Source organism: Juglans microcarpa x Juglans regia, chromosome 1D (assembly GCF_004785595.1).
Source record: "Juglans microcarpa x Juglans regia isolate MS1-56 chromosome 1D, Jm3101_v1.0, whole genome shotgun sequence".
Taxonomy (NCBI): domain Eukaryota; kingdom Viridiplantae; phylum Streptophyta; class Magnoliopsida; order Fagales; family Juglandaceae; genus Juglans; species Juglans microcarpa x Juglans regia.
In genome coordinates, this window is record NC_054594.1 from 46,848,928 (window position 1) to 46,875,257 (window position 26,330).

The following is a 26,330-nucleotide window of genomic DNA, read 5'->3' on the forward strand; positions in this document are numbered from 1 at the left end:
GAGAGTATTTGAATAAAATACCCGCACAACTCCACTTGAAGATTTGAAGATGACAAAATGAATTGAAAACTACGGCAAACTCAAGGAACAAATAACCGCACTTATTCGAGACCTTTCATGGAACTTTGCACTGATACGAAGTCAAAGATCCACACGAGGAAGATGACCCACGCAGATAGGTAAGCATAAATCCACTTGAAGACCACAACGATGTGTAAATCCAGGAGCTTTATAGAAATAGTCGACTCACCGTTTTGTTGGACATCTTGATGTGATGAAGCCGAGGACCCACACGGAAGATGACCCAAGCAACACTCGAAGACCACAACAAAACGCAACTAATTTGAGAGAACAACACCACGACAACTTTTGACCAGAGCACCACGCAAGCTCGATGGAAGCTATCTCGAAAACCAGAGCATCCAACCAAAACGGAATGTTATGTTTTTCGTTTTTGTGTTTTTTTAATAATAAATAAAAATTGACGTGACATAATTATATTAGCCATTTACGCTTCGTTTGCAAGCAGCGATTGTATGTAGAAATTCTGCAAAAAGATAAGTCGAGCTGAATATGCCAATTTATGGTCCATTAATAAGATCATGTGTCTCGTTGAATCTATTAATTTATTAAACTTGTCATTAAATTACAATCAGAAGCCTTACATTACATACATATTGAAGAAAAAAATAAAAATAAGTATATGGTATAAGACTGCTAAATATAATTTTTCTTTAAATTACTGCTCCTTCTCCACTCTCTAGCACTCGAGTTTATATTTACTATTTGGCTGGACAACAAGATAGCACCTCGCCTTTTGACATTTATTTGTAGGTCCTTCTATAGGGATTGAAGAAATGGTGCATTTCGTCACTTTGTTTATTCGGTTCACTTAACATTTTCCTTATTTGTATCCTAAAACATGGTTAATTTGATGAACAAACGTAAAACAAAATTGATACCCAACATATGAAAGAATATTGTAAGAAATAAATAAAAAGACTCACAAAGAGAAGTAGCTATTTTTTTTTAACATTTTATATCCTTTTTAATTGAGTGATCAACCATCAAAGATCAACATTTAAAAACTATAGCAACTGCCAACAGCTTAATCTGGGTCATTTAGGTATTATTTGAGTAGTGAGGTGATCTCAGATATTTTATAATTAATGATAAAAAATAATAAAAGAATATTAAATAATAATAAAAATAAATAAAAAATAATAATAAAATAAAAAATAAAAATAAATATTTTAAAAATATTTTACTATCCAAATTAGCCCTTAACTGGATGGAACTAATCTATTGCTTGCGGGAGCAATGTCACTCTTTAATTTTATTGATGAGCCCATGGAACATACCAACCCATTAAACGGACCTTTCTTGCGAGAATGTAAATTAAGAGTAAAAAATATATTTAAAGGAAAAAAAATAAAATAATTAATACGTGTCTCAATTTTCGAGATGGTCACGTGAGAGTACCCTAAAAGAATAGTTTTTGTTTTTAGTTTTTTTTTTTAAAAGGAGCTAACATGTGATGTAATAAATGCAACCACCAAACACATGCCCTGCTCTTTTTTTTAATGTCAGGAAATATTGTTGTTGTACTTTAGGGGTTGCCTAAAACGAGGTGGAGAAGGAGAACGGTATTCTGCCACTTGACTCTTTGAGACAGAGATTTAGTTTGTATTTTCAATTCATCTTAATTTATAATTATAATTTTTTTAAATTTTAATATAAAATATAATAAATAATTTAATTTTTTTAAATTTTAAAATAATAATAATATTAAAAAATAATATTTTAACAATATTTTATCATCTTAATTCAATTCAACTCAACTCACTTTAAAGAAGACTCTTTGTTTGTAATATAGGTTTTTGAATCGAGAATTAAGTAACAACTATTGCCAAGGACAAAAAAAAAAACTCACTTACTATTAGAAGAGAATGATTTTATTTAATGAAAAATGATAGTTGTAGTTATAAGTATGTAAAGGTCGTGTAATTATTTTTTAAAAAATAAATAAATATAGATTTATATGAAAAAATATTAATTTTTTAATAATAAATTCTATTATTTTTTAAAATTATTATATAATATTTATGTAGTTTAACTATATATATAATATTACTGGATTGATAATTGATGAAATTTTTTTTCGTCATTTTTGTTACTCTTTTGCAAGAAAGTTTGAGAGTTCTTGTATTTTTAGCCTCTAGGTCAGTCGGAGCCACCTGTGGGCCCTGAAATCATCCCTCTGTTCGGAGCAAAGCCTTATCGATGGGGCCCTCCGGCCCTCCTCATAGTCAGACCAGATGTTTAAAGAAGACTTTGAAAACACAGGATTAATAGACGCCAAACGTATTTACGTGACAGTTTGCGATTGGCTGAAGAGTGAAACTACCACCTGGACACATCATTATCCTTAAATAACATTAACTACCCATTGTACTTGTTTTCCAAGAAAGCAAACCCAAAAGAAACCAGAAACAAAAACAGCAAAGGCCTTGTCCTTTTTCCTGTCGATTTGTTGCTCTATTTGCCGCTGTTTTGAGATCTTATAATAGCAAGCACAACCTGTTGCCTGTTGGCCCACCCTCGCCAACCTCCGCCAAGCTGTTATTATTCCAGTACCACAGTTGAAATATTTCTTCGGGAAGATCTGGTCCCCCTTTCCCTCCTGTCTCTCTCTCTCTCTCTCTCCTCTTTCACTCTTTGTTCACAGAGGACGCGTGTTCATCATCAAGTCCTCTGGATGTTTTCTTCCTATCGGAAGAGAGAGTTCTTTAATCAGTCGAGATCCTGGAACTCCTTGCAGAGGTATTAGAATGTTTTGTACTGTTTCCGCGTTTGGTTATGGTATATAAATTTGTCTATTTTTGTACTCATTTACGTGGGTTCTGTGCGTGTATCTCTGTAAGTGGGCTCGTCTGAAAATGATCATAAATTGGATAATTTGATCGGGGTTTTGTTGTTTTCTGTGGAAATCTTTTGCCACTCTGGCTTTTGGATCTTGCACCATTTGTTGGGTTGGAGTATTTAATTGGCGGAAAGTTTACGTTTTTATTCGTTTGACTGGATGGTTCTTAATGTTAACTATTTTTTTTTTTTTTTTTACTTTTCCTCTCCCTCTCAATAATGGCTTTCCATTGGCGTTGGTCAGATCTGCGTCTTGTAGTTTTAACATCCTTTAAAGTCTTCACTTTCCTGAAGGCTTTATCTCCTAGGTTTTGGTTGTTTCTTTGTACAAGTTGATGAATCAATTTTCTTTGTTTTTATTTTTATTTTTTATGGAAGTATAAATTCATGTACGTGTCATATATTGGTTCGTTTGAATTGCAGTGGGTTTGAGAAACTTGGTTCATTTGAACTCCCGAGGGACTAAAACTTTATACTTTGCTTTGCTTTCCCTAAGGTGAATGAGCAGAGAGAATGGAGAAGAAAGGGAGCTGGTTTTATGCGGTGAAGGCAGCTCTCTGTTCTCATCCCAAAGACAAGAAAGAGAAGGTTTGAATGGTTTTTTATCCATGTTTATTGCGATTAGATTTGTTTTCAATTATTTTAACAAAGAGTAGATTGCAATTAAACTACTTTCTATCTGTTTTGCAGAAAACCCATAAACCAAAGAAAAGTTGTTTTGGGAAGCTCAAGAAACGGGCTCCAGTTTCTTCATCCGAAGAAACTGCATTGACTATTCCCGCTCCTCCTCTTGCCATTCCTACTTCTCCTCCCGTTGAAGATGTGAAGTTAACAGAAACTGAGCATGAACAGAATAAGCATGCATATTCGGTGGCGATTGCCACTGCTGTGGCTGCAGAGGCAGCTGTTGCAGCTGCTCAGGCTGCTGCAGAGGTTGTACGTCTCACTAGTGTTACCTGTTCCTCTGGAAGATTGGAGGAAGTTGCAGCTATCAAGATTCAGACTGCATTTCGTGGATACTTGGTATGGGTTCTTCTCACATAGACCACAAGGGTTGGTACATATCATTTCGCATTTTAGTAACGATGCTTATATTACTATTCATCTGAAATTAGAGGTTTTATTTCCCACATGTATGAGTGACTTCTTTATTAGTTTTGGCAAATGCGGAGCAATTGTGACCGCTTATGTGCATAATTTATGGTTACTTAAGTTGTTTTCCCCTGTCACTGTTCCATGGTCATTTATTTGGCACGAGTGCTTGGGAATACGTTAAGTGTTGTATGTTTCATTAATTTGAGCAGATTTTAACATATTGCATTTAATGGCAATGGCAATGGCAATGGCAATGGTCTTGGTACTGAATTGATTTCCTTTTCTGGGAAAAGATTTATAGTTTGTGGTGTCGACCCAACATTTGTGTCAATATTCTCATCAAATGTTCCTAGCATTTTGAAAAGGCATTCTTTTATGTTTTAGGGAGCTATAGTATGTAGTGATTTGCAACCATAAGCTCCAAAATATTGCATATGTAAAAAAAATCTGCATATATAAATTGGTTTTTACTACTGGGTCTCTCAGGCAAGGAGAGCATTGCAGGCTTTAAGGGGGTTGGTGAGACTGAAATCATTGATACAAGGGCAATCTGTCAAACACCAAGCAGCTACCACATTAAAATACATGCAGACACTTGCTCATGTACAGTTTCAGATTCGCACAAGGAGAACGAGAATATCAGAGGAGAACCAGGCTCTCCAACGGCAGCTACAACAGAAAAGTGAGAAAGAGCTTGAGAAGTTGAGAAACTCTGTAAGTGCTCCCACTCTTACCACTTTTTTTTTCTTTTTTTTTAATGGAACTGTAGTGCAGAATCATGGGTTTACTGAATACGTAACTCAACTGTTGTTTTCCCACATAGGCTTTGCCTTAAGGTTTGTGGTTTACTTGCCTTTTTATGAGCGAGTGTTGTTGTCCTTTCTTTTTTGGCTTGTGTTTGGATTGATCAAATGGCATGTGATTTTGGTCAAAATTTGGAGTACGATTATGCTTTTTACATTTTTTCACCTGACTTCCCAACTTCAAGGCTTTCGTCTTCTCAATCTTTGGCTGTTTTAGGTGTTTTTTCACTCTATCCAAGACACGATATTTATACAGTGGATTCTTTTCGTTAGGCAATATCTGTTAATTCATTTTTATACAATAGAAGCCTTTTCTTTTGATCTTTAAAGGAACCTCTCCATTCTTGCCTTTTATTGTGATTTTTATTGTACGGCTTGAAGTGTAACACTTCTGAAACAGATGGTAGAAGACTGGGATGATAGCACACAATCTAAGGAGCAAGTAGAAGCGAAACTACAGAGCAGGCAAGAAGCTGCTATACGAAGAGAAAGGTCGTTGGCTTATGCATTCTCACATCAGGTAGGGACTCTTCTTCTTATCATGTCAACTCTGGAAATCTAATTTCAACTTTGATGAATCAAATTCTTATTAACTGTGACCAGTAAAGACTTATAAAAAAAAAAAAAAACCTGTGACCAGTAAAGGGCACAGGTGATCTAAATGTATTTTAGGCTACCAATGACAGGTAAATTCCAAAGAATTTGTAATGTCTTGTACTTCCTGCCTTTATTGTTCTCTTTCTTATTCCTTTGCCTTCTACTTGTTAATCCTTTAAAAGATTTATACATATATAAAAATATATATATATATATATATATATGTAAAAACCCTCTAAAAGAAGTTGAGCTTACAAGTTATAGGTTTTGCAGTTGTTTTGGTTGTCCTTGATGGTTAAAATTGATTTAGGAAATAATGTCAGATTTCCAAGTCTCTCATGCTTGTGGCAAAAGTTTAATGATGAGTTGTTGGGTCCACACGTGCATGTATAAAGGGTTTTGTAAGTCCCATGTAACCTCAAGATGTATTGCTTTTTTGGCTTGGTAATTTGTGTCACCACCCAAGATGCATCAATTTATTCTTCTTAGGATCTACTTTTGTTGCTTCCTTAAAAATGGTTCCCTTGGGATCTTATCGTTCATCTTATTTCTATAGACTGACAAAGATTTTGATCATGATGATGATAACTCAATGTTAAACAAGTAATTTGTCTCTTACATATGGTTAATTAACTCGAGTGCTTCTCCCATGGGAGATTTAAATTCTTCTACCAACTCCAATGGTGAGTAAACTAAATGGGAAGTTGCCTTTTAAACTATAGACCTATTGTGCACTCTTTATAGAAATCTTATACAATTTTGTATCTGAGTTCAAAATGCAACACCAGCACGAGAGTGATGTTCGTTTTCTATTAACTTCCTGAAGGACTAGAACTGCAACTGTTGACGAGGTTCAAGTGTGCTGGTGATCTTGATATTACCAGGCTTTGTAGTAAAATAGAGCTTTTCACTGATCCATGGCCACAATGATTACATGTTTTCTGCAGTGTATTTTACCGGTGAATGTTGAAGTGTAAATGCTCTTGTTATCATCTTCTATCGAATACCATTTGGAAAAGTTAAAAAATCATTTCAAGTCAGTTGTTGTTGGAGCAACTGACTTTAGAATTGGGCGTGTTGTGGAGATGACTAAAATTGTGCCTCTCATTCCTCTCATTGTATGTTTTTAAAATAATAAACATAGATGCTTGTCTGAAGTGCTATATATACTTGCATTCCACACTCACAAAAGTATTAATTTTCCAATCTGATTTCAAACTATAATATGGGAGCTAAACTGCATGTTAATTTTTCCAAACAGCGAATCTTGGCGAATTCCTCTAAATCTGCAAACTCAACATTTATGGATCTGAACAATCCTCATTGGGGTTGGGGTTGGTTAGAGCGTTGGATGGCGGCCCGTCCGTGGGAGAGCCAAAGTACAATGGATCACAGTGACCTTGTATCTGTAAAAAGTGCTGCAAGCCGTGTCATTTCTGTTGGAGAAATCACCAAAGCTTATTCTCGTCGCTATCTTAGCCAAGATAATAAGCCTTCCCCTACTGGCCAAAAATCAAGCCGACCACACAGTCGACAATCCACTTCAACTCCCCCTTCTATGGCACCATCTTTGTCATCTGTAACTGGGAGGAGAAAGCTACAAAGCCCCAAGGGTAGTGGCTGGAGCGGGGACGATGATATGAGAAGTATGCTTAGTGTCCAATCAGATCGCTGCCGGAGGCACAGCATTGGAGGTTCATCATTGAGGGATGATGAGAGCCTTACGAGCTCACCTGCAGTTCCAAGTTACATGGCACCAACACAATCGGCGAAGGCCAGGTCCCGGCTGCCAAGTCCATTAGGATCAGAGAAAAATGGGACACCAGAGAAGGGATCAGCAAGTTCTGTAAAGAAGCGGCTCTCATTCTCAGCCTCCCCAGGTGGACCAAGAATGCATTCTAGTCCTCCTGGTAAGGTGCATTCTACTCCCGTTAAGGACATTGGAGCAGCTTCAGGAGATAACGTTAACAATGATGGGAGCAGGTAGTACGGGGGGACAATAAAATTGTGAGTTTAGGCCGAGTGCAAATGAAGAAGATTGAATAAAACACGAGTTGCAACTTTTGATCTTTCATCATCCCATTCTCCAGCGACTGCTTTCTGTTATTGGTGCGAAGGAAGAATGAATAAAAAAAGAGCGTTACTCTTCTTGTTCTCACTCAAAATATTTTTCTTCTGCTGAAAATTTGCTCTTGTTAGATGTCATGTATCATTATGGGATTGGTTTGGGAATGATTATAGTCTATGGCAACAAATTCTCGTATCTGTTGTCGTTGTCCTCTGAGAATTAATTTCTTTCATTTTCTTGCTTCTGTTTCATTCACATTACGTTTCTTGAGATTGTGACACAAAACTGTTTCACCATGTTCGTGTCATGGACATGCTTTATGGTTTCCAGCATCCCTACTAAAATGATGGAATAAAGCATAACTTGGACGATTTTTTATTTTTCTAATTGTTCGAGCATAAATATTTTACATATTTTAAGGAAGAAAGACAAGTTTTTTTTTTTTTTTTTTAAGGAAGAGTGTTACACCCACAAAGCCATTATACAAAAGTAATTTTATAAATTGACGTAATACTATGTGAGTCGTCACATCTGCATTACAATAAAAGTTTTATAATTTGATAAATTATAGCAAGATATATCAGTTTATGAAATTACTTTTATATCGGTCATCGGACGGAGCCAAATGGAAATTATTTCACCTGACAAAAAAGAATAGGCTTAGTTTATTTTTGTAGAAGAGATGAGATTAAAGTTAAAAATAAAATAAAATATTGTTAGAATATATTTTTTTAATATTATTTTTGTTTTGAAATTTGAAAAAGTTAAATTATTTATTTTATTTTGTATGAAAATTTGATAAAATTGTAATGATTAAATAAGATGAGATAAATTGATAGGAATTATGAAAATAAACGAAGCTACGAGTAGCGCATACGTCGCTCAGACAAAAATAAAAGAATAAAGCTGTTTTGCCGCCTAAGGGTTACGGCCATTCTTGACTGCTTGAGAAAAAAATTTATTTTTTATTTTTACTTAATGATTAAGGAAGTGATTTTAAATGTAGTGGTGTATTTTTTTTATTTTTTAAAAATATTTAAATATAATAAAAAAATGTGAATGAAAAAATGAAAAAAAAAATACAAATCACCTGTCGGTAACAATGAGCGGTGCTACTCAGGCGGTAGAGTAGCACCGCTCAAAATAAAAAGAAAAAGAAAAAAAATTAACGAAGCACGACGTTCAACTTTCCTTCCATAGACCCCCCTCCCCAAAAAAAAAATAATCCTGAAATGAGACGTTGGAACTCTGCTTCATATTCCGATATCACACAAAATGGTAAGCAACAGACTCTCATTTCTCGTTTCAATATTTTCACAATTTGTTCTGTAATGAACCCAATTAAGTTGGGCCGGGCTTGATGGGCCTCCAAATTAGTTTACTTTTTATTGTATTTGAGTTGCAATTTGTTTAGTGGCCCATGGGTTTAGTTGGTTATGGTCTATTAGAGGTGTGACTCGAGTATATGTAGTGGGGAGTCCTTGTGGGAGAATTATCTTGAATCTGGAATTTGTTGAGGAATATTTGTAAGGAGGTTTGAGAGCCATTGAAGTACTCCCGTAGCAATACAATTCTCTTAAGCAATTTATCAAACAGCTTGTGTGCCCTCTGTTTCATAACAATTCATCTCCTCCACATTCCTTATTACAACAACAAACATCATTCCATTACACAGCAACAGCTATCCCATTTCCTCATCTCCTTCCTTACAACAACATATATGAGGACTCTAACAAGTGGTATCTAGAGTCGACGATCCATGGAGGATGAATTATTTTCGAGCAGCAACAAGAGGCTTTACAGCGGCGGGTAGACGCTAATGAAAAGAGTCTTCAGGGGTTTAATAACAACTTTAACAACTTGATAGATATGATGCTTCATTGGGTGGTAAGACAGAACAATATTACTAATTGGTACAATGTTATGGAAAAATTAGTGAGATTAAAGGTTAGGAAACTGAGGTCAGTAGTTGTTGAATACCAGGTGGACGAAGAAGAATCTAAGTCTGTTGTTGAGTGTCCTGGAGGAAATGTCGTAGTTAGTGAAGACTTCGGCTCAAAAAAATTGGTGGAAGAGAAGGAAGTAGTTACGGCTTCAATCGACGATTCACAATCATTGTTTGTGCAGGAAGAAAATGGAATCGTAAAAAAAAAATGGTATAGATATGGCCGTAACTCCTGAGGGTGCCAATCCCATATTTGGAATATCTGATTCTAGTCATCTCAGTTGGATGGATGATGAAAATGGCGCGAAGGATGAAGAGCCCATCTTTGATTCGGGAGATTCTACGGATTTAATCAAAGAAATGCAAAAATCGGTAGTAAATGAAGAAAAAAATGTTGTCCGATTGAAGGGGGAGAATGTTCCGTTTCTCTTTGTTTTCAGTAGTTCTTTGAAGCCAAGAGAGGATTCCGCCGCTATCAACCTAGGCGAGAAATTGCAGAATCAGAACCAATTTCGGACTTCATGGGAGAGTCTTCAAGATCAACCCTCAAGAAACATCACCGACAAAATAGACCATTGTGGTCTTCCACATATCTGTCTTTGCAAAGGATCCCAGACTCAATTTAGAAGCGGGACCTGGGATGGTGTTTGTTTCGATGATGATGCTCTTCTCCAAGAAAAATTGGTCTTCAAACACACATTCGTTCAGTCGCAAGATCGAGCTAGTGAGAGGCAGAAGAGAGCGAGATATTGTGAGTGTTTGTTTTCTGGGTGCGCATTGGCATGCATGAGAGAGAGGGAGAAAATATTGAGTTCGTCTTCTAGAGAAAGGGCATTTTGGGATGCCATTCAAGCTACCTCGAGTTTCATGCAAGGAAACAACTGTTTGTACGCTTTCAAGATCAAATGCTTGCACATTTATGTTGGAAGTTCAAAGCAGACTTAAAGGAGCACCATCAACAAGAGACTCTTGATTTCCCTTTTAAATCCATTCACTCAAGCATTTCTCGTTATTTTTTCTACACTCTCGTGGATAAGGTATATTTGTGTGTACACTTTCAGGAATATGATGCAAGGTACACTTCTCTTGTAGAAATAGCTGAGTGTGGGAAGGTGGTTAGAGTAGAGAACCTGTTTGAAGAAATGCTTGAGAAAGGGGTAAGACCTGAGGCTGGTGAGAGGGAGCGCCGGAGACAGTGGCCGGAGAATGGGAAGGAAGGACCTCGGACCAGGGAGTAGATCGGCAGTGGACGTGTGAGGCTTCCTCACCGTTGATGTGATTGGGAAGCTTGGCATTATTAGGAGTGTAAATTTGAACCGGAAAACCGAACTGGACCGGACCAGATGTGTAATTACTAAGCTTGTAGTAGTTATATTTATAAGCTTGTAGTAGTTATATTTATGAGCTTTTTCCAGTTTTTGTACTAGTTATATTTATAAGCTTGTAGCATATTTTTTTAGTAAAACAGTTTTTTGGAAATCAGATTTTAATTAATCAGATTTTTTGCAGTAAAACAGATTTTTTTATTTAAGTAGTTTCTAGTAAAACAGGTTTTTTTAGTAAAAGTTAAAACAAATTTTTGTAATAAAAGTATAAAACATATTTTGTAAATCTGTTTTTTTTTTTTAAACAAACTTTTAATTACAAACTGTCAAACTTACATTTTAAAAAAACTGAAAAACCGGACCGGATTGGAAATTGATAAAACCGGAAGTACCGGTTTAGGAGGGTAACCGGTGCGTAATTGGTTTTGAAAAATGCAAAACCGGTATATACCGGTTCGGTCTTAGATTTTGTCCAAAACCGGACCGGTTACACCCCTAGGCATTATGTTTGATATATGATTCAGAATGATTTTGGTGCATGGATGAGGATTGGATTTTGATCTCAGAAGATTGCATAGAGCCTGCAATCTATACTCTTCTATACTATCCTATACCTTTCAATATTCTTATCATCTTTACCAATAAAAAAAAAAAAAAAATTATCTTAGAGTGTGGGTGACAATTACGCCATTTTTATTAACTTTGAGGATAAGGTTCCTTGGAGGGAGAGAAGACTCCATGGCAATGAAGACATAAGTAGCTGTTGGCAAGGGGTGGAGAAGAAGCAAGCTGAGTATGAAATGCTAAATTGGAACCAATACCATAAAGTTGCATCAATATTTCAATCTTGAACCTTGAGGACAAGATTCTTTAAAGGGGTGGATAATGTAATGAACCCAATTAAGTTGGGTTGGGTTTGATGGGTCTCCAAATTAGTTTTTTTATTGTATTTGAGTTGTTAATTTGTTTAGTGGCCCATGGGCTTAGTTGGTTATGGTCAATTAGAGGTGTGGCTCGTGTATATGTAGTGGGAAATCCTTTGGGAGAATTATCTTGAATCTTGAATTTGTTGAGGAATATTTGTAAGGAGGTTTGGGAGCCCTCAAGTACTCACGTAGCAGTACAATTCTCTTGAGCAATTTATCAAACAGCTTGTGTGCCCTCTGTTTCATTACTGCAATCGTAACAATTCATCTCCTCCACATTCCTTATTACAACAACAAACATCATTCCATTACACGGCAGCAGCCATCCCATTTCCTCATCTCCTTCCTTACAACAACATATATAAGAGGACTCTAACATGTTCTGACTTCGAGCTTTGTTTGTTGCTGTGCGCGCGCGTGTTTGTTTAGCTTTTCTGTGTCAGTTTGATGTATTACGGGTATGCAAGGGAAACGGATTTACACTCTGGCTCTGCCAATCAAACACTCCCTTGGACTGGGAATCTACATGTTTGATCCCAATCAGAAAATTGTTACCCCGAAATGGTGCTGTTTGAGGAGTTTTATCGAACTAGTAATAAACGGTATTGGGATGTTAAATTGAACTGTACAATTGTTTTCTATGTGTAATTGACCAGCCGTGGAGAATTGTGCTTTGGCTTATTATCTTGATTTGGGTATATTCGAGAAAAAAAAGGACACTGGTAGTGTTGTTTGATAAAGATTCGCATGTGCAAAGCTAGTTCTTTAATAAGATTCATACATTCGTAAGCTAAGAGTATTATCCATTCGGTTCACTACTCGAGAAATGAAAATCACAGAAAAATAATGAATGCTTTGAGTAGTGAGGCATGGGAAACCTTTGGTAATCGTTGGAAGGGATATTTTGTATGGTTCATATGGTGGTTCCGGGGTCTTTGGCTAGTGCAAATATAGTTTGAAGTTCCCGGTAATTACTCTGGTCAGAGCTTCCCTTATTTGTTAAGAGACCATTCTTTGCGTTTCACATATTGGGACATGATGGGGCTCCTAAAAAGCCTGTCTTTTTTCCATTCATACAGTGTATTATTTCTTTCAGTGAAATGGAAGAAACACTCCTTTGTCATGATCTGGAGCATGGCATTTGGATGAACTGGGGCGCTTCCAAGTTGGAAGGAGTTTGGACCTGAACTTGTTTAATTGTATTTGAGCTGCGTAAAACCTTTTCTATCAGTTGCAACTTAGGTCTTTGTATTGCTCAAGTTGAGAACTAATTTATTACTTGATGTCCTTGTATTGCTCAAGTTTAGAACTAATTTATTACTTGATCTTTATCAGGCTACACCGTTTCTAGCTGGGCTTGCAGTAGCTGCTGCTGCTCTTGCTGGTAGATATGGAATCCAGGCTTGGCAAACATTTAAGGCACGCCCACCAAAACCCAGAATGCGCAAATTCTATGAAGGTGGTTTCCAGCCAACAATGACGAAAAGGGAAGCAGCTCTTATTCTTGGTATTAGGTAATTATCACTTCTTTCTTGCAACTGGATATGTAAGGACAACCTTATTGCCCATCTATACTCAGAGCCATGTAACTACAACTGCCATGTTCTAGATCATTATGGCTGGTGTTTATTGCTGTTGTAATATTTAGGACTAAGCTGATCCATCAGCAGAAAAATGAAGAGAAAGTATTGATGTCATATTTTAAAACCAACATGCATGGCAGGATTTGTCTGAACAAAAATCCCTTAAGAGTTTTTTTAAGCCATGTTTTATGCTTTTTGTAGTCTGTGAAGAAATATTGTCGTTGTTAAGTCAAGGGGGAGCGTATTTCAGAGGTATTTCACTCGTGAAGTTTTTTCTTTTTATTTGTTGTTTTACTTATCATAGGTTTGCAAGAAGAATTATTCTGATGTCAATTTGTTTCTGTTAAAGGTAATACTTCTCTGCTCACTCCCCGCCCTGTTCCTTTGTAATTGTGTGTAAGCTAGCTTCAAAGATTGGCAACATATATACTTGAGACTTAGAGGAAAGAAAAAGGGTTGCATGAATCATGTTGAGTGCACTAAAGGGCGGATTCAAAAATCTTGTTAGTTTTTTTTATCAGTTAATAAGAATTTTATTAAAATAGGCAAAGCCAAGTATATGGGACATATACAAGAGCTACACCTATGCATGAGTGTCTAAAGATACAAAAAAATCATGTACGTTCATGCCATTAAAGTCTATTACAATCAATCAATGGAATAAAGTATGAAGAAATAAAGTTATAATCTTATCCATTGTCCATTCACGATTCTCAAAACTTCGCCATTCCTCTCCATCCATATGCACCACCATAGACAGATCAATATCATCTTCCACATAGCTACAATTTGAGTGTTACCTCAGATGCCTTGCTAGTTGGCCAAAAAATCCACAACCCTTCCTCTCCAAGAATTTTGTTAGTCGAGACAAATTTCTAAACTGTTACTTAACATGGATAAAGTAATTACTTGGATTAAGCGAATACATCAAAAGTGAGAACCTAGTTGTAGTAATCGGGTAAAGACGAACTTATGAAATTCATAATTTTGTAAACTTAACAAGGCTAGAATGTCATTTTTTTGGTTGCCTGTTAGAATGTTGTAGTTAGAAAAAGTCCTAAGATTTCTCAGAAGACTTGGAGAGCTAAGAACAAGTTTTGGCAGTATAAGGATCTGATTATATTAGTGGTTTTTATCTGTGGGCTATGGGTCATAAACATGCTGGAACTGACATGTTATGGGATTCAGTTCTGTAGTTCCATTTTATATTAAGGATTGTTCAAGATCCAAAAACGGGCTTCCCATTTTTTAATGTTACAAAAAGTTACTGTTGTGACTCAGTCAAACAATCTTAGTAACTAATGCTGCTGATCTCATGCTGTATATCGGTTTGTTTCACCTCTGGCACCTCCTTTTTTTATTGCCACTTCCTGTTTTGTTCACAGCCTAGTTTTATTTACCCATCCTATTACGAATTTGTTTTTCTACCTTTTGTATTGGATGAAAACCATTATTCTTTCATATGGTTTAACAGAGAGAATGCAACCCCGGATAAGGTCAAAGAAGCACATAGAAGAGTCATGGTCCTTATACTGATGCAGGTGGTAGCCATTACCTAGCTTCCAAAATTAATGAAGCTAAAGATGTGATGCTTGGAAAGACAAAGAGTAGTGGATCTGCGTTCTAATCCTATTGAAAGATTCTTTGATTTTGCAATCCAACGAACGAAAATTGTCCTTTCCTTTCATTCATAATCTTTAACTTTTAAAGGTCATGCTTGCCCATCAACCTTTGTGCCTATTTTGAGGTCCAGGAATGGAATTCCCAGACATTGCTTGTCGTCATTCTTCTGCCTTTTACGGAAGAGCTAGATTACTCCCTAATCTTTGTACCCTCATCGATTGTCAGCCATATATGCTTGTAAGATAATTCAGAGATTAATTTATCATGTTCCGCTGCATAATATGGAAGAAAACTAGACAATTCAAAATTTGGCGAGGATTGCATGTGTGCTGCCTTATAATTAGAGCTTAATTTTAATGGATGTCAACTATATTACCTATTTTTCATCGACGTCGTTTGTTTTCACAGATCAATTGAGATGAAATGAATTGAGATTAAAGTTAAAAGTTGAATAAAATATTATTAGAATATATATATTTTTATAATATTTTATTTTGAGATTTGAAAAAGTTGAATTTTTTATTTTATTTTGTATGAAAATTTAAAAAAATTGTAATGATTAGATGAGATGAGATGTGATGAATTAAGATGAATTGTGAAAAAACGAGGCAATGTCACACTTGTTCCTTTTATTTTTCTTTTTTTTTTTTGGGAAATGGAAAGCAATCTGAATTCTTTTGTGAGAAATGAGAATCTGGATTCTGATGTAAGATAATGCATTTTTTTTGTTCAGTTCTATTATAGCAATAAGCAAATAGTTCATAGCCATATCTTTTTTCTTTTATTATTTATGGAATGAAGCATCTTATTTTCCCAATCACAAAGCAAGCAACGACCATGTGAAAATGAAATAAGAATCTCAGGCAATGACTTGCATCCGACAAAATGCCTGTATATCGAATATAATAAATATTAAAATAGGCAAAAAAGAAAAAGAAAAAGGTATTTATATGTGTATGTATATACAAGATTGTGCTGTCACCTGAAAGAGAATAACTTATTCGTTTTAAAATAATTAAAAATAAAAAAACAGTGGGACTGAAAACAATGGGCACTCGTTTTTACTCGTGTAAGCAGCACAAGCCGCATGAATGCAACATGTCAGTCCATAATAGCCCCTCAAGGAGAACGAAAGGTAATCGATCGGATGCTATTATTTTTGAAAACATCAAGATAAGACCCAAATGAACTTACTTCTGCAAATAAATCCTGAAAACCGAATCATCTGTCCGTTACTACGACTGTCCGTATCACGAAAAATGTGTAATATCGTATAATTAAAGATAATAAAATTTAAAACGACATTATTATTTCAAATCCGTCCTTAAACCATTGGACTCCTTCCTAATGGCATGAGATTGAAGATTCCTTGCATTTCAGTTCTGTGACATTGCTAATGCCCTTTTGTAAACGGACGGGACGTTTATTTTTGAGCTCTCTTGGTTGTTTCCTTTCCTCATTCCGTTGACTAAAACACAAAAGAAAAATGTAGCATCGTGAATAGCATCCGCGCCACATTAATATAGTGTTTGGATAAACACTGCCATCTTTTTCCCTTTCTTTATTTATTTTTTATGAAAAAACAAAGGAAAGCAACTGGGAAGGAATTGCAGTATCCATAGACGAGAGTCGAAGGATCCGACAGTCCGAGTCCATTAGGCTTGCGGCGTCAGCTTTTATCCATTTAGGATTCAATATTCATTGTCCAAAGAAAATAATTTAATTTCTTATTCTTCTTATTGTCTGTTCAGACTGTTTGAAAAAATTAAAATTTTCAGGGAAAAAAAAAATGAATGGCCATTCAGTTGTGCAAGGCGCCGCTTCTTCTTCTTCCTCTTCTTCGTCAGCCAGTTGTCTGCCACCCGTAATCTCTAGGCCTGATACCGAAACAACCACGCGCGCGCACCCACTCACAGAGTCCAATTTAACACTCTCCAAAAGCTTCATCTAAATCCTAATCTATATAATCCTCTCTTTCTTCTTGTCTTTTCTTTCCAAACTCAGATTCCAAACTAAGCGAAACTTTCTACACGCTATTAAATAACTCTCTCCCTCTTTCTCTCTCACTTTCAAGCTCTTTTGGCACTCATAATTGAATGCTTTTTGCTCTTCAGCACGACGGATGTACAGTTTTCCTTCAATTCCCAGTCTACACGGCTAGGGCTTCGCGGTCCAAGATTCATTTTCATCTGATCTCACCCGCTCGCTAGCTCTTGAAAATGTTCTGGTTCAGTTCATTAATCGTGCTTACTCTTTGTCATTGAAAATTAATGTTTATTTTATTGATAATTCATGCTAAATTTTAAGCAAGAAATTGGCGATTTCTGTGTGGGGATGTTTTTCTTTTGAATTCGTAACCATTGTTTGCGTTATTTGATTATATAATATTATATTGGAGCGGAAAAGTGTTAAGGTTGATCAGGAATGGTGCCCGCCAATGACCCAATGGAATCCTTTTTCAATTCAGTTCAAGTTGTGAAAGAAGCGCTTTCACCCCTTGAATTGGGCATCCGGAAAGCGGCGAAAGATCTAGAACATTGCTGGGGTGGAGGCCTTAAGAACAAGGGAAACAGTGTTGAGTTGGTTAACCAAGTAAGTGTTGATGATAGGAATTGCAAGGTTCAGATCTCTGGTGTGAAAAAGAAGAATGGCCAATGTGTTGTTGGTGATGAGAAAAAGAAGGGCTTGTCGATTAAGGTTCCGATTAAGGCCTTCTTGGGAATATTTTCGCCAAATTTGGGAAACGGGCATCTGGTCGAGGTTCCCGATAGAGGGTTGAAAGGGAGGGATTTGGGTAAGGAGGATGCTGGTTCTTGTATGAATTGCTTACAATTTGCAGTCAACTGGTCTTTGTTGCTGAATAGTTTCGTACAGGCGTTTCCCAGCCCATTCAAAACGGGTAAGAAGCGGTTTAAAAAACCCGGGGATGATGAAAACTTGTGTGCGTGTATAAAACCTAAGGTTTCATGTGAACTGAAACAAAGGCACTCTAAGGGACCACGCTTTGGAGCATTTCAGAATCAAGAAAAACATGTATCGCCTGAGTGCTTTATTGGTTTTATTTTCGATCAGTTAATCCAGAACCTTCAGAAGTTTGATCAGGGTGCGCAAGAATATGATTATAAGAGTTGTGATACTTCCCTGTCTTCCTCTTCCTCCCATTCTGATCATTTCAGGGCACTCACTAGTATCTTGGAGGGCCGAAAAGAAGATGTAAATAGCTTTTTAGGAAACTTGAGGTTTGCTAGAGTGGGAGGTGTGCCGTCGAGTGTAGTCGGGGTGACTTCTTCGGTAAATGAAGAGGGTGATGATAGTGTTGCGGCAGGGAACGGTGAAGAAACCGGAGGCACCATACCGCAGAAGATGGCCAGTGGTATACTTAGTATTCCTCTATCAAATGTCGAGCGCTTGAGATCCACATTGTCCACTGTTTCATTGACAGAACTAATTGAGCTTGTACCTCAGTTGGGGCGTACTACTAAAGATTATCCCGATAAGAAGAAACTTTTCTCTGTCCAGGATTTCTTTAGATACACAGAAGCAGAAGGTATGGTATTTTGAGTATCCTAATAACAAAAAATGGAAGTTTCTTCAAATTTGGTTACACATTTGTTTCTGGGCGATATAAATTCATGACATAATTTTACTTACATGAAAAAAATTCATGACGTAAGTCTTTTCATCCTGGTAGATGGGTCATCTTGTCCTTGTTGTTGTAAAAACATAATGCTATATTGTTGAAGAGATTACATATAAAATGCTGACCGATACTGATGTGTCTAGCCATTCTCGTGGAAGGTGGCATCCTGAAAAAATAGAAAGGGCAGCAATTTTGGTTCTTTTTGGAATGATGAATAATTGTTATTTTAATAGCAAGAACATTTGCGTTTGGGTTGATTGAAATTAAGATCCTGTTGCGTAGAGTATTAAGTTCCTTGCATGTTTTATTTCTCACATCCCTTATGTATCTGCAGTGGGTCATTGATCACGACATTATGTTGTTAGATTTGTATTGATGAATATTGCAATTTTGAGGTTAACATACCTGCATTGTAATTTTGTCTAGCATACCATGGCGGTATAATCAGTGACATCATATCAATGCATTGTCAATTTTGGGCTATTCTGGTTAGAACTGGAAATGGGATCTAAAAGTTCTTTGAACTTCTTTCTATCAACACAATGTTAGAAACATCACATGATCATAAAATTTACACTTCTGAAATTTCAGCAAGCCATCACAGTCAATCTGTGGATCAGCTGACGTGATCCGATTTAATTGTCATTCTATTCAACATAGATAGATTTCTTATTACGTTTACGGTTTTCGCTACCTCCTTAGGTTCTTGTTCCCAAAATGGATCTCTGGCCTTGTTTAATTTATATAAAGGTGTGTGCATTGCTAAATTGTTGGTAATGTTGACTGGTGTTTTGTGGGGACAACGGTCGGTGAAATATAGGAGGTGCTTTATACAAAACCACATGGTATAAAGAATTATTTACAAAAACTTCTAAAAAGTTACTAATGGAAGTATAAATAGGATATACAAATTATCCATCACTGTGGGTGGAAGAAGAATCAACCATATTACTTTCTTAATACTATTTGAGAGTACAGTTTGCTTTTCTTTTCAGTGTTGGATGGGCATGTTGGTTATACACTCTTTTCGGCATTAGTTCATTTTTCTTAATACGATTTGAAGATACACCCCATTTATCTAAGTTTTTGGAGGATAAGATGCTTTGTGTAATGCAAGAAAGCAAATAAACCAAAATTGGTATGGTTTTTTCTTGGCAAATATTAAAGAATCATTCCTTCCTATTAAGAAGGGATATATTTTTTTTGTTTAGAAATTGATTAACATTTTTAGTCAAAGCGTATTGATTTTTATAAAGTTATTATTCTGCTAATGCAAGTCAGCCAGTAAGCAAGTCAGCAGAGAACTATGTTAAATTAAAGAATGTGATTGATGCAGTTCAATAGAAATAATAAGATATTGCGCTGGAAATAATCAAATAATCTGTATGGGAGAAATTAATATTACTACAGGCATTAAAAGTTGAACCAAAGCTACTTGTTTTTCCTTTATTATTTTTTTTATAGGTAATCAAGAAGTTTTATTCATAGAAGTAGGCAAAGAACTTCTCTCTGTTCTGCGCCATTCGAGAATAACCTAATTGGAGTTTACAATAGAAAGTAGAAAATCATGGACAATAGAAGTTTTTCCTTTATTATTATAGCACGAAATCAGAGATGACAATAATAGGGAAGACCCAGTGATGATATTGGATAATGTTGTTTTTTTGGTAGTTAAACATGTACTTCATGACTCGGAAAGTTCCTTTATTTTTTAGTCTAGTCCTATACCATAGGAAATCTTTTTTATTTTTTATTTTTTGTTAGGTGAATTTCCTAAATAGCACTTTTGAGTAGTGTCGGACAAATAAATGTTTGGCAGTAGTTTCTTAGTAGCACATTCTCTGGATTTGAGTGGTAGGACTATGATATCTGGTTTTGCATCTTGAGGACTTCCAGGAGGATTGATGTTATTTTCACCTAGGGGTGACTGTAAAGAGACTTTTGTTCTTGCATTGGTTAGCTGGCGAAGATTCATTTCCTTTGATAGCAGAACTAGCTGGTTTTAAATAGTAAGATGCTTGATGTCTGAGTCCTGTTAATATCTTAGAAAATAACTAACGCTTTTGAGTGAAGACAAAAAAAGGATGTTTCTATATAAATGAGTTAAACTACCTATTGAATAGAAAACTATTTATGCCCAAGTCACGACAATGAATAACTGTTGTTTCCTGCTACTTTAGTCAACATGACCCTTGATAGATGTGGTTTATTAGTAGCTTGTTTGTCCTGACCTTAAGGCTGTGTGTGGTTTTTAGGATTAGGCTCAGTAGGATTTACATCTTTTGGAAGGAGGCACACTTACTTCAAGGTTTGGCTACCCCAAGAAGACAGAAAATCAGGAGGGAGGGGGAGCAGGGGTTATTATCTTATAAGAAGATACAAAATCTGGAATAGATACAAGTGTTTTCTTTGGATATGAATCATTTCACTTAGGCTGTGCATTGGTTACTTTATCTGGGGGACTAAGTACGCATTGGGTTTAATTTTCAAAAATGTTCCCCGGTTGCATCTAGTCCTAAAATCAGATAAACCTCAAGTGAAAAATTGGATGCTTGGGAAAAAAGTAAAGACTTTATGCAAATTTGGTCTATTCACAGGGGTTGTTTCCAATAGTTCTTGAATGTAACATGGGTCAGGAACAGAAGTGGGCTGAGAGTTGTGAGCTGCTTATTGGATGCAGTACAATTAGGGTGTCTTCTTTACAATGCTTAACTAGATTGGGGGTTTTGTAAAGGTATTTTTTAATTGAATTGCTATGCATACTCTCTCGTTTTAAATTGTTAAGCTTCATATCCTGTATGATTTAGGTTGATATCGTGTTTTGAAAAAGGCCCAGAAAGGAATAGATACAGGGAAATCATTTAGGTGGCCAAAAGTGGTGACATGGAAGTTGACCGTACTCAAAGGATTCTGTGTTAAACGTATTTTGCCAAGCTCCTAATGAATTTTGGTAATACATGGATTTGATGATCCACCAAAACAGGCATTATATTAGTTATGAATTACTGTATTTAATAAGAGGCACTTTTATACCTATTTCCTTTCATAGCCCAACATGATTTACATCTCTAGTTCTGACTTTCGGGATTTCCTAACCTTATTTCCTTTCGACAGTTGTTGATTTTATGTATATTTCCTGCTGTATCATCCTCTTTAACCATTAATAATAATCTTATCTTATGCTTTTAAAAATATACACCTATCTTAAGCTGCACAATCTTACAGGAAGGAGGTTTTTTGAGGAGTTGGATAGGGATGGCGATGGCCAAGTAACTTTGGAAGACCTTGAAGTAGCATTTCGAAAGAGAAAATTGCCCCGAGGATATGCTCATGAGTTTATGCGCCGCACTAGAAGTCACTTATTTTCAAAGTCAGTTGGTTGGAAACAGTTTTTGTCCTTGATGGAACAGAAGGAACCAACCATTCTTCGTGCATACACTTCTCTCTGTCTGAGCAATTCTGGGACACTGCAAAAGAGTGAAATTTTGGCATCACTGAAAAATGCAGGCCTTCCGGCTAATGAAGACAATGCTGTTGCTATGATGCGATTTCTGAAAGCAGACACAGAAGGACCTATTTCTTATGGCCATTTCCGAAACTTTATGCTTCTTCTTCCTTCTGATCGGCTTCAAGATGATCCTCGGTAAGGTCAATTTGATTATCTCAAGAGAGTTTTCAGCACCTGAGTTAGTTTCAGCATGTGTTCATATGAATTTTTCTGTTGATTTGCCCTTGTTCAAGCAGAAGTATGAATTGGTTATCAAATCTATAGTTTGAACTCATAATAGTTGAATGACTGATGTTTTTTCATTTACACATAAAGTTTTGTTATATTTGCTCTTTTATATGTTTGGTGTCTTGAAACTGTTACAGTTTTATCATTTTCTTGCTATTCAATACATAGTTTATGGAGACTGAAACTATAGAATAAGATTAGAGAGGAGGCGGAAACAATTAAACATCCATAGGATATACAGTATAGCTATTTTATTCCTGATAGGACTACCATTTCAGATTTTTCTGAATAAGTAAAGGACTACTATGTCAGAAATATTTCAGAAATTACTAGGTTCTAACTGATTGTAATACGTACAGGAGTATCTGGTTTGAAGCTGCAACTGTTGTTGCTGTCGCACCCCCTGTAGAAATACCAGCTGGAAGTGTTTTAAGATCTGCATTGGCAGGAGGCCTTTCTTGCGCACTTTCTTGTGCTTTAATGCATCCTGTCGATACAATAAAGGCAAATTCTTTTGCTTAATGATTTGTGGAAGTTGGCACTTCTGGTCAAACTTCAGTCATGTACTGTATATTTAATTTTAAGGACTATTCCCGTGTACTTGCATTTATTAGTTTTCTACAACTGAGATGTTGTTGGTATAGGATCCTTTATTAAAATAATTGGACATTGGGGTTTTCAGACTCAGATACAAGCATCAACGCTGACGTTTCCTGAAATCATTTCAAAGCTTCCACAGATTGGAGCTCGGGGGCTATATAGGGGTTCAATCCCTGCAATCCTTGGACAATTTTCAAGGTTATCTTGACTTTTTCTTCTCCCTTTAAATTCTTGTTCTTTTGGCTGATGTGTTCACTTGACATTGCAGTCACGGTCTGCGAACTGGAATATTTGAAGCAAGTAAACTTGTTTTAATAAATGTTGCTCCAACAGTCCCAGACATTCAGGTAATGGTTATCTTTGTAACTTTGACTATTACAGAACTCTCTCTCTCTCTCTCTCTCTCTCTCCCCAATACAGTTTAAAAGAAAAAAGACTTCGAGAATTACTTTGTTGTTAATGCAAGGGACAAACAATATTAGTCCATTTTATAAATGATAGAGTGAGGTCTTCTTAAGCGTGATATGTCCATTCTGTCCCGTCATTCAGCTCCAAGTTAGTCATTTAAGAGTTACTGGAGGTTGACTTAACTCTTTTAGTGTACAATTGTCATCAATTTGTTGTTTCGTAGGTATTGAAACACCTTGAGATGGACTGTGATTTGACATAGTTCTACTTCTTACAGATCAAAAAGGTTGTTCTACTTCTTAATGGTCTTTAGAGTGTGTATTTGACTCAAAGAAAATGCGTAATTTGTGGTGTTCCCCATCTATGAGAGCATTCTTGTCCTAGTTTAAATCTCCTTCAGAAGATGATTGGTTTGACCCATAAAGCATATGTTCTAGAACTATCTTTATCCTATTAAACTGACTTTTGAAGCAATTGTATTGCTTGGGATTATTGATTATTCGAAGCACGTCTTTACACGCGTCTTCGACTTATGTGGATGTCATTTATGCCGTCAATATTATAGGCTTTTATAAAGTTTTTTTGATAGGTAATCTAGAAATTTTATTCATAGAAGTAGGCAAAACCCAAGTACACAAGGAGTATACATGAGATTATAGGCTTATATAAAGTTAAGGAGCTCTACTTTGAAGCATAATAATAAGATTGGATTAAAAATAAATCTTTTGTTGAACAAAGGTAGAAGAAGTAAAGTGCCACCATAAAAATTCCATCCAGTTAGTTTCCACGTCCTGAAAATGTTGATGCACGTTGTAAATGGTGACCATGCTGTCATCATGGTGCTTGAACTTCTATTTTGCAACTATTGGAAGCAGGCTCTCTTTCTGTGTGCATGCATGGCACTTAGAACATAATCAAGACTAGGATTACACATGCTATATTAGACTTTTCATGGCAAATATTCCTTCAGAGGAGGAATTCTGGCTTATGTGAGAGGTGATTGATGTACTTACAAAAAATTCTGCTGACTCGTTTATAATGATATTGTTTTAATTGATAAATAAAAAAATTACCATGTTCCCATGTTGTGTAGGTCCAATCTCTATCATCATTCTGTAGCACATTTTTGGGAACAGCAGTGAGGATCCCCTGCGAAGTATTAAAACAGCGGTTGCAGGCTGGCATTTTTGATAATGTGGGAGAGGCTCTTGTTGGGACTTGGCAACAAGATGGTCTTAAAGGTTTCTTTCGTGGGACTGGCGCCACTCTTTGTCGGGAGGTTCCATTCTATGTTGCTGGCATGGGGCTTTATGCTGAATCCAAAAAGGTGTGGAGTTTATCATAGCTGGTTTTTTTATTCACCTGCAAACTAATGCTCTGCAGGTGCAGAGATGCCAGGATTATCTTTTGTTTATAGGGTTTGTTCGTTGTAAACTTCTTACTATATCTGTGGCTGAAGGGATTCCACTGAACCCAGAAAATGACCAATTCTTATTTACATTGGTACTGTAGAATGATTGGAGGGTTATACAAGAAATGAAGCTACACGAAAACGTGACTGATGGAAACTCAAGAAGTAATATCCCCAAATGCGTTTATATAGATCCCAATTTATACTCCTCCAGGCTTTACCTTGACCTAAAAGTATGAAAATTAATTTGCTGTGGACACCAGATTTCAACCAAGATGATGAGAAGTCTCTAATGCTGTTCATAAATGGTTGTGCTGTTGATAATTGATGACGAAGCAGAAAAGCTCTAGAATGCTTTGAGATGATATTATGTCAAAGATATTTGGTGTGACCAGATTCTGTTTTATTTGTTGATTTGAATTTGGCATACTTCTGAGGGACCATACGAAAGTCAATTGGCTAGTTTAGGAATTTGTCAAATCCTGTTGGACGTATCCCATATATAACTGCTATCCTAAATCTAACCGCTATGCAGATGTTTTCATGTCGTGTGTTGTATCTCATTTTTGTAAAAGACAATTGCTGACTAGCATGCTTGAGTGAGATGTTGAATATTCAATGTATTGACTATTACGTTGGTCTTTGTATGCTGTTTTGAAGGTTGTGCAACAACTCCTGGGGCGAGATCTGGAACCCTGGGAAACAATTGCTGTTGGAGCTTTATCTGGTGGGCTAGCCGCTGTTGTCACTACACCCTTTGATGTGATGAAGACTAGAATGATGACTGCTCCACAAGGTCGATCTATATCAATGTCAATGGTAGCCTTCTCTATCCTCCGCCATGAGGGACCCCTGGGCTTATTTAAAGGAGCAGTACCCAGGTTCTTCTGGATTGCTCCTCTGGGGGCCATGAACTTTGCAGGTTACGAGCTTGCTAGGAAGGCTATGGACAAAAACGAGGAGCTAGCAGGCGAGCAGCTGTATCAGAAGAAGGTGGCGAGTTCTGAATAAAGTTTTGAAGCAAGAACAGTAGTATACAGCCTTTTCAATTTTTGCGTCATGGTAACAAGTTTCATGCTGCAGGGAAGTTTTGAGCTTTTTCCGAGCTTCCTGGTGGCATGTTCTTTTAAAATTATCATCTGCCGACATCTCTGCCCCCCTTTTGGGACTTTGTTTCTTTAGTTGTTTCAAACCTTTTGGCCTGCTTCTTGGTGGCGCAAACAGGATTTTATTCTATTCTGTATCTTGGTTACAGTTCCTGCAATTCTGTACATTTGTTGTGCAGTTAATCTATCCCTAACCCGTCTTTTTCAATTTCAGTTCTCTGTATAATTAAGTGTACATATCTATCATTTCTGGAGCTTTATGATATGACCATATATGTCACCATTAATGTACCTACCTGGCATTCGCGACGAACTAGAAATTTTTGGTGATGCATGGTGTTTGATCTTGAAAGCAGAGCAGGTTGACCACAAAACAGGACGAGTTTACAGACGAATATATGACTTCGATGAACCATCTTTTGAAGCCGTAATTAGTCCATTGATTAAATGCTACATGGCCGTACCACTCCATACTCGGCCATATACAAGTACTCCCAAGAGAGCCAACCGGGTTGGCCTCAAAATTGCTTTTTGGCATTTCT

The 26,330-nt window shown here is 36.4% G+C and overlaps 3 protein-coding genes and 1 long non-coding RNA gene across 5 annotated transcripts; 3 read left to right on the plus strand and 1 right to left on the minus strand.

Moving 5' to 3' along the window:
- The first annotated feature begins 2,691 nt into the window (after positions 1 to 2,691).
- On the plus strand, positions 2,692 to 7,678 carry LOC121264526 (protein IQ-DOMAIN 1-like). 2 transcript variants are annotated; one of them, XM_041167760.1, is made up of 6 exons: positions 2,692 to 2,823; positions 3,346 to 3,510; positions 3,613 to 3,945; positions 4,504 to 4,731; positions 5,221 to 5,340; positions 6,679 to 7,678. In XM_041167760.1, exons 2-6 carry the CDS (start codon positions 3,436 to 3,438, stop codon positions 7,402 to 7,404), a joined length of 1,482 nt encoding a protein of 493 aa, XP_041023694.1. In that variant the 5' UTR covers positions 2,692 to 2,823; positions 3,346 to 3,435; the 3' UTR covers positions 7,405 to 7,678. The 2 variants fall into 2 exon arrangements, with proteins under 2 accessions (XP_041023694.1, XP_041023685.1); XM_041167751.1 differs by having other exon boundaries at positions 3,419 to 3,510.
- Positions 5,235 to 5,699, minus strand: LOC121264573. The gene is made up of 2 exons (XR_005940528.1): positions 5,451 to 5,699; positions 5,235 to 5,413 (listed from the first exon to the last, which is right to left on the minus strand). It is a non-coding gene; the product is annotated as an uncharacterized LOC121264573 (long non-coding RNA).
- Positions 7,679 to 8,667: 989 nt separating the features above from the next.
- On the plus strand, positions 8,668 to 15,262 carry LOC121264565 (mitochondrial import inner membrane translocase subunit TIM14-1-like). The gene is given in 4 exon segments (XM_041167808.1): positions 8,668 to 8,763; positions 13,017 to 13,195; positions 14,739 to 14,788; positions 14,791 to 15,262. Coding segments are annotated over 4 exon segments (333 nt in total). The 5' UTR covers positions 8,668 to 8,760; the 3' UTR covers positions 14,892 to 15,262.
- A 1,411-nt stretch (positions 15,263 to 16,673) lies between these two features.
- LOC121264503 (mitochondrial substrate carrier family protein C-like) lies at positions 16,674 to 26,079 on the plus strand. The gene is made up of 8 exons (XM_041167712.1): positions 16,674 to 18,434; positions 21,753 to 22,170; positions 22,623 to 22,767; positions 22,946 to 23,061; positions 23,132 to 23,210; positions 24,365 to 24,598; positions 25,343 to 25,777; positions 25,852 to 26,079. Exons 1-7 carry the CDS (start codon positions 17,312 to 17,314, stop codon positions 25,691 to 25,693), a joined length of 2,466 nt encoding a protein of 821 aa, XP_041023646.1. The 5' UTR covers positions 16,674 to 17,311; the 3' UTR covers positions 25,694 to 25,777; positions 25,852 to 26,079.
- The last annotated feature ends 251 nt before the right edge of the window (positions 26,080 to 26,330 follow it).